Source organism: Ctenopharyngodon idella, chromosome 14 (assembly GCF_019924925.1).
Source record: "Ctenopharyngodon idella isolate HZGC_01 chromosome 14, HZGC01, whole genome shotgun sequence".
Taxonomy (NCBI): domain Eukaryota; kingdom Metazoa; phylum Chordata; class Actinopteri; order Cypriniformes; family Xenocyprididae; genus Ctenopharyngodon; species Ctenopharyngodon idella.
This window is the reverse complement of record NC_067233.1, coordinates 30,613,726-30,630,757: the sequence shown is the minus strand read 5'-3', so window position 1 is coordinate 30,630,757 and position 17,032 is coordinate 30,613,726. Positions and strand designations below refer to the sequence as shown.

Here is a 17,032-nt window from a genome sequence, read left to right as displayed (position 1 = left end):
GCATTTATTGGTGATGTATGCACAGTGTAAATCCTAAATCATGCATTTTGTTGACCTTGGAGTCAGGGCTGGAGTTGTTATTGTGTTCAGTCAAGTACAGTACATTGTTGATTGGCAAATCCCCACTAGAGGGAGTTGTTGTATTATGTGGGGGAATAAACATGTATGCAAGGAGGAGAAAGTTTTGTATAGCATGCTTGAGAAAAAAGCCATCCATATCACCTGGATGTGATCTCCTGATTTATGTTGAATACACAAAAAACTGGCAATGAGTATTGCAGTTCATCTTCCTTATACACACAATGTCCTTGTGAACTGTATTCTGTTTGAATACAATTCTGGTATTGTAATTGTATTATTTCAATAATAAATGCACAAAATGCATTGACATAAACCTCATGTTTAATATGATAGTTTCATCCTTATATCTACTATAATACGATATATTGTTAGTCCCGAGGATATTTCAGTTAATCAATAAATATGTGGATCCGCATTGTGTATAGGTTGTCCTAATGGACTAATGGTAGAATTTTTGTCAAGCTTGCCAGAGGTTCTGGGTTCTAATCCGCCCTCGATGTTTATCGGCGAATGTATATCAAGAGCAGGGACACATTTATGTACATTTTGTTTTGTGATTTCACTGGAACGAAGAGAGTCTCCACAATGGCGTTAAGCGATAGATTGAAGCGTTCTTCCGTGTGAAGACTGCGCAGTGTACACGAGCGCCAAGAGAACATTAGGGATATTCCACCCTAAAATAAATGATGTTTTATTAACAAAGTTTGAGAGGAACACATTCAAATGATCTAACTAATCATCACATCACTCTAACCAGCAGTCAGCAATCAACATGTCTACCCAATCAGCATGAGTAGAGACCCATATACATATATGTATATATATATATATATATATATATATATATATATATATATATATATATATATGTATGTATGTATGTATGTATATATATATATATATGTTTCTCAACATGTTTTCAGAATCCCTCCACCACCCAGTCTCCTCACACTCACCTGGTTACTTTCCTAACCAGAAATACGGGGAGAGTACTCTGGGTTCGGGCCAAATACCGAGCTCGGAGCCCCCTCGACAGCACTCCAAATACGCATACTATTTATCTGATTATTTGTGTGAACTTGTGAATCTCATTTACTCACCCTCATGCCATCCGAGATGTATATGACTTTCTTTCTTTAGATAAACACCGAGATTTTTAGAAAAATAATCCATATCTGTGATTTCATGTAATGTAAGCCTATGGGACCCGCCAAAGTTGACGCTTCAAAAACCACACAAAGTGAACATGACAGAAGTCTATAGGATCCCAGTTAATGAATCAATGTCTTTTGCAGTAAAATGATACGTGTGTCTTGGGGCCTCTCTGACCACGCCCCCTAGAATCATCTTAACATTCCCCCTCTTTAAAGTTTGGTATTTGAAAAGAAATAATTTGTAATATTTTCTAAACATTTACCCATCATTCCTGTTCATGTGTCAACTGCCCTCCCTTTTAATTTCATGTGAGGTTTTTAGAACATTTTATACTGCAACATTACCTAAATGTAAAGGCTGATTTATACTTCTGCATCAAGTGTACATCATAGCTACAGCGTAGGCTGTGTGTAGCACGCGTAATCTACGGCGTAGCCTGACGTGCACCTCAGCAAAAATGTAACAACGCGTCAGTTCTACGCAGACCGCAAGTGCTGTGTTTGATCTGCTAGAACCCCTCTCTCAGGTCAAAAAAACTGTCACGGAGCAAGCGGAGAAGAGCGAGCGTTTTCGACTTCCATAGGAAGTCGAAAACGCTGTTTCAGGGGACATGCGCTGTCAAATTGCAACAAAAGTTGCCTATTTGCCGCCATCACTGCTGAAGCTTTCTGTCAACGTACATGACAAATCTGTTTCTTCTTCGGCTTTTGCATTGATACTCAACGTGACCACGGACACTGCCTACCAGCGGCATGTTGCACGTCGATGAGGACAACAACACAGAAGTATAAATGAAAACTGGCCTACGGCGCAGAAGCTCTGGCATAGGTCTGACGTGGAAGTATAAATCAGCCTTAACCACAATGTAACATGGCAAAAAGTTTGCTGGAAGTGATCCTGGTGCACTTTTCAATCATGAGGTGCTTGCGTGTAAATGACCAGTGCCAAGCTTTGTTCTGAAACACATATTACATCAGACCAGGGGTGACCAGGGTTGATGAGGAACAGTAGCAAAAGGAGTTTGCTTGCTAGAAGGTGGTGAGGATACTTGGAGATGGCGCAGTCATTACAGCCTTGGACAAACCGAAAGTGGAACCATTCCATCCAGTGATGCTAGCGCCAGCTTGATCGCAAGGATCTCCTGCTTACTGATGTGCAAGAGAGAGGACGACTCCAGTGCCTGAGGCAGAGGCATCAAAACATTGCAGCTCTTTCATTTGTACCCCTTATGTTATATCTAAAAACCTGGATTGATGGAAGGTGGAACTCACACTCCTTTAGTTTGAGGAACAGATAATGTTACGGATGCTCTTTCAGCAGAAGTGCCATATGTTAACAATGTTTGTTCTTGTTCTGGGAATAGATGAGGATGTTGTCAGAGTAAATGATGACAAAATGATATTCATAATGGCTAGTCGGGGTCACAAAAAAAAGTCCAGCTTTGTGAACACTGTCACTCTTTAATGTAGCTCCAAAACTACAGTAACCAGAGGAGCTGGTATCAGTAGAGAACACGGAGAACTGAGAAACGAGGAACTGCAACCAAACACATACTGTAGCTGTGTCTCATTTCATTTAATTTCAAAGGCTGCATCATCCAGAGGACGCATCCTGCGAAGGATGAGGTATTCAGAGTGTCCTTAACCAGAATTAAATGAGACGTCCTTCATAGGACACACGGGTAAGGAAGGAAACAGGAAGTATCACGTTGCTATGCTAACGCGTTCACGGCAGCATCAATGCGCTCTCAGCAAATGAATGAAAATTATTTATAAATTTGTAAAGTAATTTGAAAAGAAAATGTATTTACTTGTTTTATTTTGGTTAATGCTTGAGGAGCTGGCATATGTACAACAGATATCTGTTACAGAGACAAAGGAGGAGGATATTAAGAAGAACAAAGTTTAAAACAAAAACAAGCTTGAAACTACTTACATTTAAACACATCTTCGCTTGTATGTACATCTGCCGACGCCGCCATTTTTTTTTTTTTTTTCAAATAAATGACGGTTGTTAACAGTGACGCAAAGAATTGTGGGCTATCTGCAGCAGCGAAGGATATACCTCATGTATCCTCTGAATTCATGTGAAAGAAGGACGCATCCGAAGGTCGCATTCGGAGTGTCCTACTTAATTTTCTGAAATGATACAGCCTCAATGACGTATGCAACCTTCGAATGCGACCTCCGGAGGACGCAGCCTTCGAAATGAGACACAGCTAATGAGTGACTAGGAACAAAGGCACAAGACACACCTGGGAAAAATCAAGACTAATGAATGGGGAAAACTTAAAAAAAAAAAAAAAAAACAAAGATGGCACCATGAACAGGAAATAGGAACAGAACAACATAAGAGTCCAGGCTACATGTAACGGAAAGACCGTTTTGATGCATTTTCACAAAACATATTATTGTAGCTTTTGCCTTTCTTGATGGAAGGTGTTAGGGACATTTTTTTACCATTTTTTTATGGTATTTTTTGTTTGCTTCCAAAATGAGGAAAAATTATATTACATTGCCACATTAAGATCACCTGGATAAAATGAAATTCAGACCAAACACTAAATTAAGCTGATGTAAATTAGCGTTAAAAATTAAAAAGTGTAAAACTGACCCGGAGTTCCACAGAGGGCTTAAAGTGGCAGCAGTTTCCTGAAAAGAAAATACTTAAGCCCAACCCTTTCAAATGAATATTATCTTAACCAATGTCCAAGGTCCACTGTGATAAGAACACCTTACCTGACGTAAAAACCATCTTATATTACCATCTAGAAGCATCTGATTACTATTGATGTCCACAGAGTAATGCCAAGACACAGGAGTGTTTACCTGATGCAATGAAAGCAATGCTTAGAGCAATGCATGGACATGGCCATTCATGTATCTGGTTGACAGTATTGGTTTTCCAGTACTGTTTCCAACAAAGTGCTTCCTTGATTTACTGGACTGCCTATGTGGACGTTAGATACTTTGACAGAGAATCTAATGAAACTATAAGCAGTGTATGTGAGTGTGGTGCGTTTGGACAAAACTCACCCTTGGAACCAGCTTCTGGACTAATAGTGCTTCCTAATACGGATCCTCTGGCATGCTCAAGAAACACTACTTTCACCTCAAGTCACCAGCCATGGATTGCCCTGATAAAAAATGGAAACTGTACCTATTCATGGAAGATAAAGGCTGCCCAGCGACATGGAGCCTCTGCTGTGGTTATTTACAATATAGATGGAGCAGGAAATTACACTAGCCTTATGCCCTATACAGGTATGACAGTTTCTCTACTTGTTCTCAACCTGTTCCAACTCCCAAGGTGTCAAAGCATGGTCAAGCGCCTTGTATGCGACTATTAAGGCGCGAAAAGTACTTCTAGGTTTCACTGTCAATGAACTTGGAACTTCATTGCTTTTAAATGCTTGCCTTATCTTTATAAATAAATGTGTCTCTTATCTTTTTAATTTTGCTGGGTTAAAACGATTTTTATATATATCTTTATATTTTCATGAACATTTTTGAGCACCTAACACCACCACTACCCTAATCCTAACCACTTTTCAACAATATGAAACACATGCAGATAAAAGGCAGATAAAAGTACAGTTATTGCAAAAAGTTGCTTAAAAGTGCTTAAATATTGTAATGTAAATGAAAATCATACCACAAACCAAAAGGTAAAATGGGGTAAGATGTTCCCTGGGGCAAGGGTTAATTGATCTAAATTAGACTATCTGTGACATTAAATTATTGTTTATTATTTGTGGACACATTAATGTTTTGTCGAGTTGCATGTTCTCCCCGTGTCTGTGTGGGTTTCCTCTGGCTCCGTCTACATTGTACATGAAAATTGTGTTTCAAAACGCTCTCTGTCCACACTAGCATTTTCTGTCAAAAGTTTCCTGTCCACACTGAAACGTCTGAAAATGCTTAAATCATCTTACTGCGCTTGCGTAAAACTTAATAAAAGCTTACTGAGATGATAGAGAGAACAGAGATAGTATAGTTCTCACACTATTCTTTCATTAGTAAAATTTCTTACAATATTGGCGTGTCCAGGTTACACTTAAAGTCGCTATCCCATGTCTGGAATATCTAAAGGCACGTTTACATGGCAACAATGTAGGCTACTAAAAAATCGAAAAGTTTTTCCTTTGCGTTTTTCACGTACATATGACAACGTTGTCAAAATGATCCCCATATGGATCTGCGAAAACAGCTGAAAAAGCTGTATTCTGCTGCCAGGCCAGTACTTGGCGATGTCACTTTGTAAAAAAAACAAAACAAAAAAAAAAAAACGACACATCACGTAACGTGTTAGTAGAAGCTCACGAAGACGAGGATGAATATGAAACAGGATCTTTTAATAACTAAACTCAGGAAACTTTTTACAAACACTATAACTTAGACACATACATTGACGAGAATGGACAAAGACTAAGCCAGAATTGAGGATATAAATACACTGACTAAACAAAGGAACTAATGAGGGAGTAAATGAACACAGGTGGAAACTAATTACATAATTAACAGAATGACAGAGAGAAACTAGGTCAAACTAATGGCAAGTTTACACTACAGGATTTTAAGCCCGATTTAAGCCCGATTTGCCAGTTAACGAGCCCGCCGACAGGTCGGGCTGTGATCGGGGAAAAATCAGCGAGTGATCGGCACTCGCCAATCTTTATGTGTGAACTACTCAATGACGCATCAAAGAGGCTTGCTGACGCGTCGCCAACACCTCTCAGATGCCAGACAAATATCTAGCATGCTAAATATCTGGAGCTGTCGGCCGACTCGATCTCCTGTGGTGTCACGTGTCGCGACGCAACAGCCAATGCAATATACACTGGAAGCAGCAATAACAATCCATTCAAATATAATTTGCCGACTTTTATTCATATCAGATACACATTGTGTAAGAAACTATAAAGCTCACTCACTCTATTGTTCTCCCAGTTCACCGGCCACATGTATTTCGGGACAAATGGATGAATTCACGTTATATATATTAAGATCAGGGTCATTATCTAGGTTTGAAAAAACACTCACTTGCACATATTTGAGAATCGGAATATCAGATAGTTGATGACATGGTGAGAAAAGCAATACATCTGTCATACAGTGTGGCCCGCTGGCCGCAGTGTGTCACTTGACAATCATGACGCGTCGTCATGGAAACAATAAAGGGAAACGTTCTAAAATAATGGTTGTCTTAACTCTGGGTGGTCAGCCAGAATGTTTTAAACTTTTAATATAATGTTATTTTAATTTTAATTAAATTTAATTCAAAATTTAATCTAATTTCTTCCCAATGTCCATTTTCAAATAATTTCGTTGGGTGACAGAGCTGTTGTCAGCTCGTGTAGTGTGTAACCTCCTTGTTGCAGATCATTTACGTAGTGTCATGTAGTGTAAACACCACAACGACTTAAAGACTCCACATCAAGTCACGTAGTCTGAACAGCACAGCGATCTGCTGACATTTAAAGTCCTGTAGTATAAACTTGGCATAAGAAACACAACACAGCAGACATGTGACAACACATGTGCATGACATCAGTTTTCATAAATTTGCATTTCTATAGTTTACAGAGACAATAATGGTATCATTAACATGCATCATTGACTTCAAACACAATCTAAAGATGTAGGTGTGAATGTGAGTGTGCATGTGTGTGTGAGTGATGGACTGGCATGTGGCCCAAAATGCTGTGATAGACTCCAGCATCTCCACAGCCGCATCTCCACAGAGGATAAGCGATTTCGAGAATGAATGGATATTCTCAAGTGTTTTATATACATATTGTGCTATGACAGCTCAATTACCAAATATGTCTATTTATTTCACTTAATAACACAGCATCATCACCCTGTACATGCTAAACTTTTATCTATGTTTAAAAGTAAATGTGCTTTGTTCTTAAGCGGGGCATCTTCCCTCATCTTCCCCAATGTCATAATGACAAAATGATAGTGTGAATTCAGGTTGATTGGGACACTTTTTCCAAGTCATCTCAACGGCAAAGTGTCCTAATCACCTTGAATTCACCCTACCACAATATACAATTTCCTTTATCGCCTTAAAAGTGCATTTAGTAGTTTGATGCTAATTTAAAAGGTTATACACTTTAAGAAACAAGTTGTGTTTTTGTGAAGAGTCATCTAAATTATGTACAGGTAAGGGAACTAATTATTGTGTAGACTGCTCTCTAAAGCTCACTAGTATCAGTGTAATTAACATACTGTAAAACTCAGATGCGATCAAACTGATCCACGTTGATTGATGATGTTGTTAGTTGCAGCGTCTAACAATATTGTGGTATCTGTACTTAAAGTCACCATGAAATCAAAATGGACAATTGTTTTTTTTGTTGTTTTTTTGTTTTTTATGGAATATTGCAGTATTTATTATCAATGATTCATCTGTGCATATCTTTTTGTTTTTTAAATTCATGTTCCTCATAATCTTTAATCAAAATAACTTCCCCTTGCAGCGATATCTCTCATCTGGTGATTTGTTTACTGGATCGAGGGCAGGACAACCTGTCACTCACATGAGATCCACCAATAGCAAACCACAACCATCCAATCAATTCTCCATGGACAAAATCAAGTCCCGCCCTTCCTTTGTTTTTGTTCCAGAAGCCGTTTCACTCTAAAATACGTCACAATAGGGAAGAAAAGACTATTGCAACCTCTGTTTCATGGTGACTTTAAAGTACATGAAGAACAACAATGCTAATGCTAGCTAAAAACAACTGAATGCCCATTTAATAATGACAAACAAAACAAGGTGTTTTAACATGCTTTAGTTTTTGATGCCTTCTGAAGAGAATGGGTTTTAAATGAAGTTTTGTTTTTATAATCATTGCATGACTAAAACCTGTTAAGGATCACCTTAACAGGTTTTAGTCATGCAATGATTATAAAAACAAAACTCTTCATTTAAAACCCGTTCTCTTCATAACCTGACCATATACAGTCAAGTGAACCCTTTGGAGAGGGGGGATTGGGTGGAATAGACAGAGCTCAGATCTTGATAATTTTGATATGCTGTACATGACCTGAATCAGATCACTCCCACACAACTTGTCAAAAATGAATTAACTGAAAGGATTGTGTATGTAGATATATTTCAAAATATAACCTAACTGTTGCTCAGGTCCTAACATAAGTTAAGAAAGTGTTTGAAATTGTCACTGACTTAACTGTTTATTTTCAGAACACATATGGCACTGTAAAATTTTATGTTGAGTTGAATTTTATCAGATGATTCATTTTCAGTATTGGTCTGACATTCATGAGTTCATAAATTCCAGTTCCTTCCCTGAACTGTAAAACCCCAGTGTTCTCTGAAGTGTTGTGAAAACCCTGATTTCCAGACTTTTTACGTTCAACTTGACATTTATTTGACTGCAAGATATTTGGATAACAAGTGGTCCTATGAATAGTGGAAGACTGCCAGAGATGGTTAAACATAGTGGAAAAGGTTCATTAACTTGCGTATGATACGAGAATCTCGTAAAGATTCAGTCACACCTGACCTTGACGAATGACATATCGGAGTCCATATAAGCTTCTGTTTACGCCATGCTGTCTCTGCAGTCATTCTTGTCAGTTTGAGTGACCAGAGACTCTGGTGGTCTTCCACTGTTAATAGAACCATGTTTACATCAGTAACCATGGTTAAATTTCATAGTTCCAGACTGCCTGAGGTGGTTAAACATAGTTGAAGATGTATACCACCAAGTCACAAGGACTGAAAAAGAGGTGTTTTACAACAGATTTTAAACTATGATACTTTTTGCATGCTTGGCACTTTTTATAGTCATGCAAATAATCAACATGACATTGCTGCAATCCAATCCAATTTGTCAAAGCGATGGATAACTATATTCCCTCTAATCCAGTAATATTTTTGTATGCTATGCTGTTGATCTTAATAACTAATCAGTCATGGTTAATGTTTTTTTTTTTTTTTTCTACAGGTGCTGATGACATAGTTGCCATCACGCTTGGCAATATTCTAGGCACAGAAATCACTAATCTGACCAAGAATGGCTCAGATGTCTATATGGCGATTACTGTAGCCAATAAGTATGGCCTTTGGTACAACACTACATGGGCATACGCACTGTCTTTCACCTTCATTGGAATAACAGCCATCACTATGTTCTACTTTGTTTTCCTGCTCATCAAACGAATGTACATAAAACGACAACTTCGTATGCAACAGGTAAAGTATTCAGTCACTCAAAAGTTGGTCAAGTTCACTGTAGGAGTCAAATCTACTCAAATATTTAGTATGTTCAATATAAAATACTCAGATATATTCCAGACATTCTGTAATATTTTAAGGGATTATTTTAATGCTAATTCGGTTCTGTCATTCATTTCTATGCAGAGGGAGATGAAAAAAGTGGCTGAAAAAGCAATAGCAAAGTTGCAAGTGCGGACTCTGCGGACAGGTGACCCGGTATTGTACCATTGCTAAATCATAAAATAAATAACTGTGTTCAGTAAAATAAATTCAGAAAGCATTTAAACTGCAGTGAGTAAAAGCATCATGCCTTTGTGTCTGTAGGAGGTTGACTCAGAGGACATTACCTGTGTGGTGTGCACTGACTCATTCACACATAATGAACAGGTCACAGTTCTACCCTGCAGGTGCAGTATGAAATCCACATATGATTTTAGTTTAACATTACAGATGTTTCCTAACTTCATAGTAGTGTCAGTATAGCGTGTTCACTTCACTTTTAACATAGCTGGTTTTTTTTGTTTTTTTTCTGTAAATATGAAAGAAATTGAAAATATGAGCTACATTCTGTTTTTACAGACATTTATACCATAAGAAATGCATTGAGCCTTGGCTCCTGGAACACCCCACCTGTCCCATGTGTAAATTTAATATCCTCAAATTCAAGGTCAGTTTGCCAACACATACTGAGCCATCTTAATTCAGACATAGATGATGTTTTTTTGTTTTTTTTGTTTTACTAACATGAGATTCTTTGTTGCTGTATGTGTTTAGATTGATGAGGAGAGTGATGAGCAGCCCTCATCATCACCATCGAACAATCCATTCTGTTTAGCTGCAGTAATGACAGTCACATCAGCAGACCAACACAACACATTAGGCTCAAGCACTCAAACAGCAGAAAGTGAGTTAAGGCTACCACAAAAACATTTGCTGTCCTTTAAATTGTGTTCGTCCATGTAGGTGTAGGTGTTAGAAATTAACAACAAAACATTGCATTTTCATTGCATTGCTGATGATCACATACTCCTAAAAGTTAACAAAAGGTTTTTTTTTTTTTTTTTTTCTTCCATATATGCACTTTAAAATGATACTTATTTTTATAGCAAATATTTAGTTTCATTATATTGTAGTACATTTTTGTTGGTTTCCTATTGACTTTTTTCCTCTATGATTGATGTCACAACTGGTTAAAATGCAAACAAGGAATTAATGTATAATAATTCATGATACATTTGTCTAGAGTGAGGCCATTTTAAAACTAACCATTAATTAAATATAAATATAATTTTGAGTGATTATTAAAGTGATTGTCAATTCATATATTTAAATACATTTTTATGATTTATAGATTTCATACATAAATTACAATACATAATACAGATTGAGAGCCGATGACGCTAAGCAGAGTTGCAGGTTCTGGAGGCCTAGGCAACACCGCGGTGACGAGCGGTGGAGGCGGAGCCAGAGCACCCAAGGACTGGGGCAATGATGTTGTGACCGAGGACAGAGGCGTACCTGGCGGGAAGAAGGAAGGGGTGGAGTGTCGACGCATACCAGATGGCCCAAAAGTCCATGGCGAAGGCAGTGTGACGATTAGGGTTGGGAATCGTGAGAAATTTTCCGGTTCCGATTCCGATTCCGGTTCTGCCTAACGATTCCGGTTCCGGTTCCATTAAAATAATTAAACCACTAATAAAAAAATAGTAGTAAGGGAAAAATGCACAATACTCGACTCAAACAGTCCTTTGTTTATTATTCTTGTAAAATGACTGTTAATCTCAACAAATTCGCTAACACTTTACAATAAGGTTCATTAGTTAACAGAAGTTAACTACATTAACATGAACTAATAATGAACTGCATTTCTACAGCATTTATTATTCTTTGTTAATGTTAATTTCAACATTTACTAATACATTATTAAAATCAAGAGTTGTATTTGTTAACATTAGTTAATGCACTGTGAAGTAACATGAACAAACTATGAACGGCTGTATTTTTATTAACTAACATTAACAAAGATTAACAAATACAGTAACAAATGTATTGCTCATGGTTAGTTCATAAATTAACCTTATTGTAACGTGTTACCTCAAATTAGATAAGATGCTTGAACACACATGTAAGATTCAGACAGGTGAAACAATATTTTTGTGAGTTGGATTCATAAAGACTTGTTTCTGAAAGAATGATTCAGTGATAGACACATTTTTAACAGTAAATTTGTTGCCACCTAGTGGCGTAACAATGCAATCGATACAGTCGTTATTTGAAGTCCAGTTACTTTCAGAAGGTAATTTTTTATACATAAACATCAGCGTTTCTATCTGAATAATAAGCCATAATATATATAATATAATTGGAATAGGCCTATTTGTCACACAGAAATAATGATACTGTGCATTTGAAAAGATTGTTTGTGAAGCTGTTTATATCTACACATGACAACTCTCTTTAGATCAACGGCAGCGCGAACGCAGATTTGAATGTCGCAATTTTATTTTGTTCAAATGTTTAATATACATGGGCGAATCGTTGTCATTTAGGAATTAGATCATGTGGCTGATGAAATCGAGAACGTGATCTTTTAAAGATTAATCGTGCAGCTTTGGGCACCTCTCTCTCTCTCTGCATTGTAATCTGACGTATATGAGTAGCGCGAGGGCTTTTCAGTGCATTCATTGCTATAATATTCATGATGTGAGATGTCTCTATTAAAGGATACGCTCCCCGCACTTCGCCCACCCATCACACCAGAACCGTTTTCGGAACCGAAACTTAGAAATCTTGCACGGTTCCGGTTCTTTTCAAAAAACACTACCGGTTCCGGATGAGAACCGGTTCTCGGTTCCCAACCCTAGTGACAATAGACCAAGGAGGAGCCGGTGGGATGAGGGAACCTGGGAGAGCCACTAGGCTGAGGGTCTCTGGTGGAGCTTAATGTGGGAGGAGCCAGGGCAGAGCCGACAGGTTGACAGGCCGAGATGGAGCCAAGAGGGACAGGTGCTGTTAGTGGTTGCATGACCTGCAGGTCGACATCCTGGCAGGGCATGCCCAGAGACGGCACAGGGCTGCAGACATCTAGTAGTGAGGGGGCTGGAGGACTGGCTGGGCTTTGTGGTGACTAAAAGAAGAGACTTGCTAAAGCTACAGGCACAAATGACACAGTCTATGCAGGTTAATGAAAATAAAAGCTCTCAGTCCAAAAATAGTTGTTCTTCCGCACAAACTGACAGAATATTGTCCAAACAATTCTCATAGTCTACAACAGATTCAGGTACCATGTGGGATAGGGTGGGAACCAATAAGTCTCCATTAAAGTCCATCAGCCAGTCCTCAGATTTCGTTCCCTCGGCCGCTGATGTCACAGGCTCACCCCCTGGTCAGATTCACACTGAGACTCCACTTCTGGGCAGGCTCTGGCTCATTCGTCGCGACGGGTGGTGTTGCTCAATCTGCGGGGGGCTCTCGTGACTTCTCCATAGTCACTTGGGTCAAAATTTGTTCTGGGTCTGGCTGGGTTCCGAATCGAGACACAACGCTCTCCAGAAACCGAATGACGGTCTCCCTCCAGTCTAGTCCAGTGGTGGTGGTGGAACATTGCCCCAATCCGGAACAGGGTTTTTAGGGTCTCGTCGTCCAGAAGGCAGTTGCTGGCCAAAAAACTAAAATTCTTTCTAAAAGAAAATAATTCAGGGCTCTCCTGAGCCATGATGATAAACTTAGCCCTATCGTCCATTTGGGCTAGTCCGATCATCTGCCATGGTTGCAGGGATACAGGTGAAGGCAGATTAATAAAGTTCAACACAACAAAGTTTAATAATAAATCCAAACAGGCAGGCAGACAGACAATTGCAAAACACACTTAGCATAATGGTGATCGGGGCAGAAAATGAATGTGAGGGACCAACATATATAGCAAACACAAATGAGGATGATTAAAGGAACACAGCTGATACATATGAACTAATAATGAGGAGGGGGAAAACAGAACAAGGAACGCATGATGAGAATGTTTGTGAAGAGACAGCGATGTCATCCACCATTCATTTTAGAAGAAAAATGACAGGCTCAGAATGGGGGACTGAAAGATGTTGTCTGCAGCTGAGAATGTAACACTCGAACACCACTGACTTAACCTTCACCTCCCTAAACTTCTGGACCAAGGTCTCCACGGCAGTGCCAAAAAATCTGGAAGGCGAAACCGGGGGGTCAAGGAGAAATGATTTCTACTTCTCCTTTAGCTCTGACAGGTTAAGCCATAAATGCCTCTCCGTTGCGAAAAGCAGCAAGCAAGCAGCCGGTGGCACAAGGTCGGTCTTGGCACAAGGTCGGTCTTACACATCCAGTAATTCCCTGTATGGGGGTGACAATGAGAAGGCGGGCTCATATAATACATCTGCCTCAACTCCAGTCACATCTAATTCCTCAGAACTAGAGCGGCTAAGCAGCACACTCTCTGCCAAACCGGAAGAAGACGGCAAGCTGGCTTCCGGATTCAGCGTGAGAGCCTCGGAACTGGCAACAGAGGATCTGGCTCGTCAGCCAGATCTATCTGCGAGCCTCACGATCATAAACACCACACTGCCTCTGCAGCAGCGGATCCCGAATCACAGGGTGCAGACATCTGGCTCCCTTACCCCGTAAATAGAGCCAGTCGGGAATGAGGCTTCTTGACTGTAAAGTTATCACAGTGAGCACAGCCAGCCCCTTTGAGGGCTGCCCGTGCATGCTCTGCTCCTAGACATATCACACAAATCATGCGTGTCGTTTGGTGTGATATATCTCTCACACGGATATATCTCACACACATTTTTTAAACCTGCATTCATTCATTTTCTTTCCTTTCTTTTTCTTTGAAATACACACAGACTTATGCACACGCACACACAAACAAACGGCTTCCTGAAGACAAAGAAGCTGATGATGTGTTCTCTAGGCGCCTCTTATATAGCCAGCTGGCGCACATGTGACTCATAAAGTTTTACCAATCCAGTATCGACATCTTATCTACTCAGCTGGAGGCTCAACTATTGAGTACTGATGTGTGGAACCAAGGACTGTGCATGAACCCAAACAGTAACCAAATATAGTAAAAACCAATAAAATAAGAAAAATTTAAATATAATTCCAGAAAAACATAAAATTCTGCAGTAATCCTAAAACATAGATTTGTAAAGGTTATCAGAATAATGAATAAAATAAACACAATATATAAGCATAACCTCAATCAACATAAATACAGCAGTAACCTGATAAGCCTTTGCCATTATCAATATTATGCTGGATTAATCTGTATATGGTGTATACTGATGACTCATAGTTATTGATTTTTCTTTACAGCAGCTCTTGGACACACATCAGACTGTGTGTACTGTGAACCGGATATCCAGACACAATACATTTATGAGAACCAAGCATTTGAAGAAGAACCAGAGATAATGGAGCAACAGGACATCAACAGCCAAGATTAATATCTTGAATATCACAAACAGCCAAAAAAGTGTGTGAAATGTGTCAAACAGAATTGCATACAAAAGAGAAGAAACCTAATATATAAATATAACTATATATATATAAATGATTAATTACTGTGACAGCTTGCATAACTGTCATGAGCTCAGTAAAACTTGTACTGTAAGTGAATCTGTTTTAATGCCATAACAAGAGCTAGCTGGTTTTAAACTGATATAAGTTAAATCAGTTTATATTAATTTTCCAATAACTGCAGCTAAAAAAGTCCCAGTCAGGTCTTGATTACATTACAGTTCCATGTCACTTTTAAAGACGCTTGCAGTGCATCACTGCAACAGAACCACAAACACACAAATACACACACACAAACTCTAAGTAAATTTGACAATAGGAAAAAGTGATAAACAAATTTATCTTGCTCTTTTTCTCCCACACACATACAGATATATGGACATTCACAAAAACACATTAGCGCTTCCCCATGACCATGGAAGGCCAAATTATCTTTTGATCTCAGTAATGTTAACTAGTAAGAATTTCAGAGAGATCTCTGTCATTTAATTTTTACTAGCAAAAACCAGTGTTGGTTGTAATGCATTACAAGTAATGAGAGTAACGTAATCAGAATACTTTTTCCAACTAAACAAGTAAAGTAACGTATTGCTTTAAAATTTACAACAAAATTACTTTTTCAATTAAGTACCATAAGTTACTTGGTTTTTCCATTTATTGGCTGACATCTCTCCTTGTCCCCATGTTGAAAGAAATCATGAGTAAGTGAAGAGGTGTTGTGTGCGCTGTGTAAACATGATTGTGAGCATGCATTTACTCATCTCACTTGCACAAAAACAGATTCAGTATTTATCAACATGAATGAAAATTATTATTCATATACTGTACATTAATTAAATCATTATTTTCCTGTTAATCACTGTTTGCTGCTTTAACCCTCTATGGAACTAATTATGAAATCACAGTTAGAAAAAATGAATCACTTTATATTTTACATACATTTAAGGCTAATATATATATATATATATATAAATATATATTTTTAACTTTGACCTTTTTTAAGGGTTTCATTTTAAAAATTAAAAAGCTTTATTAACATTCCATTTCATCTTGTGCTACTTTCATTTGGAACTCGCATGTGAAAATGTCAAAAACATTTCAGATGCAACTTCGCTGCGTGGAAAATAGCGAAACCATGTCTTAGTGTTTCAAAAAACATTAAAACAATCTTTAACATTGTTTCTTTTTTGGAAGTCCAAATCACTGATTGTAGCACAAGTGCAAATCAACAAGACTCTTCTTTTTCAGTGAACCCCACACTTGCCACATGCAGCTCGATTTTTGACCTGTTTAGTCATCATTTTTGGAGCATTTGCTTGTCAGTGTGGTGAGGCCAACAGGCAGTGGCATCTTTCCTGACCTCTGGTTGCAATATGGATCACATCTTCCAAACTGGCATAGGGCAATTTACCAAAAATGCCTGACTTCCACAGCAATATATGACTTATATTCTTCATCTCTGGTATCACCCTCACTGCTTCTATCCTCTTTGATCCTCAACTTCCTTTCTTACTACAACCTCATTTTCTGATTCACTGCCATTACTATCATCACTATCATCAATACTTTCTGGAAAAAAAGTTGTTATTTTTGTTTTGTTTTTGCACGCAAAAAATATTCGCGTCGCTTCATAACATTAAGGTTGAACCACTGCAGTCAAGTCGACTGTTTTAACGATGTCTTTAGTACCTTTCTGGACCTTAAAAGTGGTGATTATATTGATATCTATGGACGAGTCATATACTGTATTTCTCGGATTTCATCAAAAATATCTCAATTTGTGTTCCGAAGATGAACAAAGGTCTTACGGGTGAGGAATGACATGATGGTGGGTAATTAATGACAGAAATTTCACTTTTGGGTGAACTAACCCTTTAATTCAGGTATTAGTACATGATTATTCATGTACCCTTATTGTAAAGTGTTACCGAATTAAGATTAGAGAGATCTACAATTGCATTTTTACTAGTAGTACATCCAGTTACAGAGCTTT

The 17,032-nt window shown here is 38.3% G+C and overlaps 1 protein-coding gene across 3 annotated transcripts; it reads left to right on the top strand.

Moving 5' to 3' along the window:
* Positions 1 to 4,000: 4,000 nt before the first annotated feature.
* LOC127494826 (E3 ubiquitin-protein ligase RNF128) lies at positions 4,001 to 16,077 on the top strand. 3 transcript variants are annotated; one of them, XM_051860994.1, is made up of 7 exons: positions 4,001 to 4,499; positions 9,218 to 9,465; positions 9,634 to 9,705; positions 9,814 to 9,896; positions 10,069 to 10,156; positions 10,264 to 10,393; positions 10,873 to 16,077. In XM_051860994.1, exons 1-7 carry the CDS (start codon positions 4,073 to 4,075, stop codon positions 10,875 to 10,877), a joined length of 1,053 nt encoding a protein of 350 aa, XP_051716954.1. In that variant the 5' UTR covers positions 4,001 to 4,072; the 3' UTR covers positions 10,878 to 16,077. The 3 variants fall into 3 exon arrangements, with proteins under 3 accessions (XP_051716954.1, XP_051716953.1, XP_051716952.1); XM_051860993.1 differs by having other exon boundaries at positions 4,002 to 4,499; positions 14,839 to 16,077; XM_051860992.1 differs by having other exon boundaries at positions 4,003 to 4,499; positions 14,836 to 16,077.
* The last annotated feature ends 955 nt before the right edge of the window (positions 16,078 to 17,032 follow it).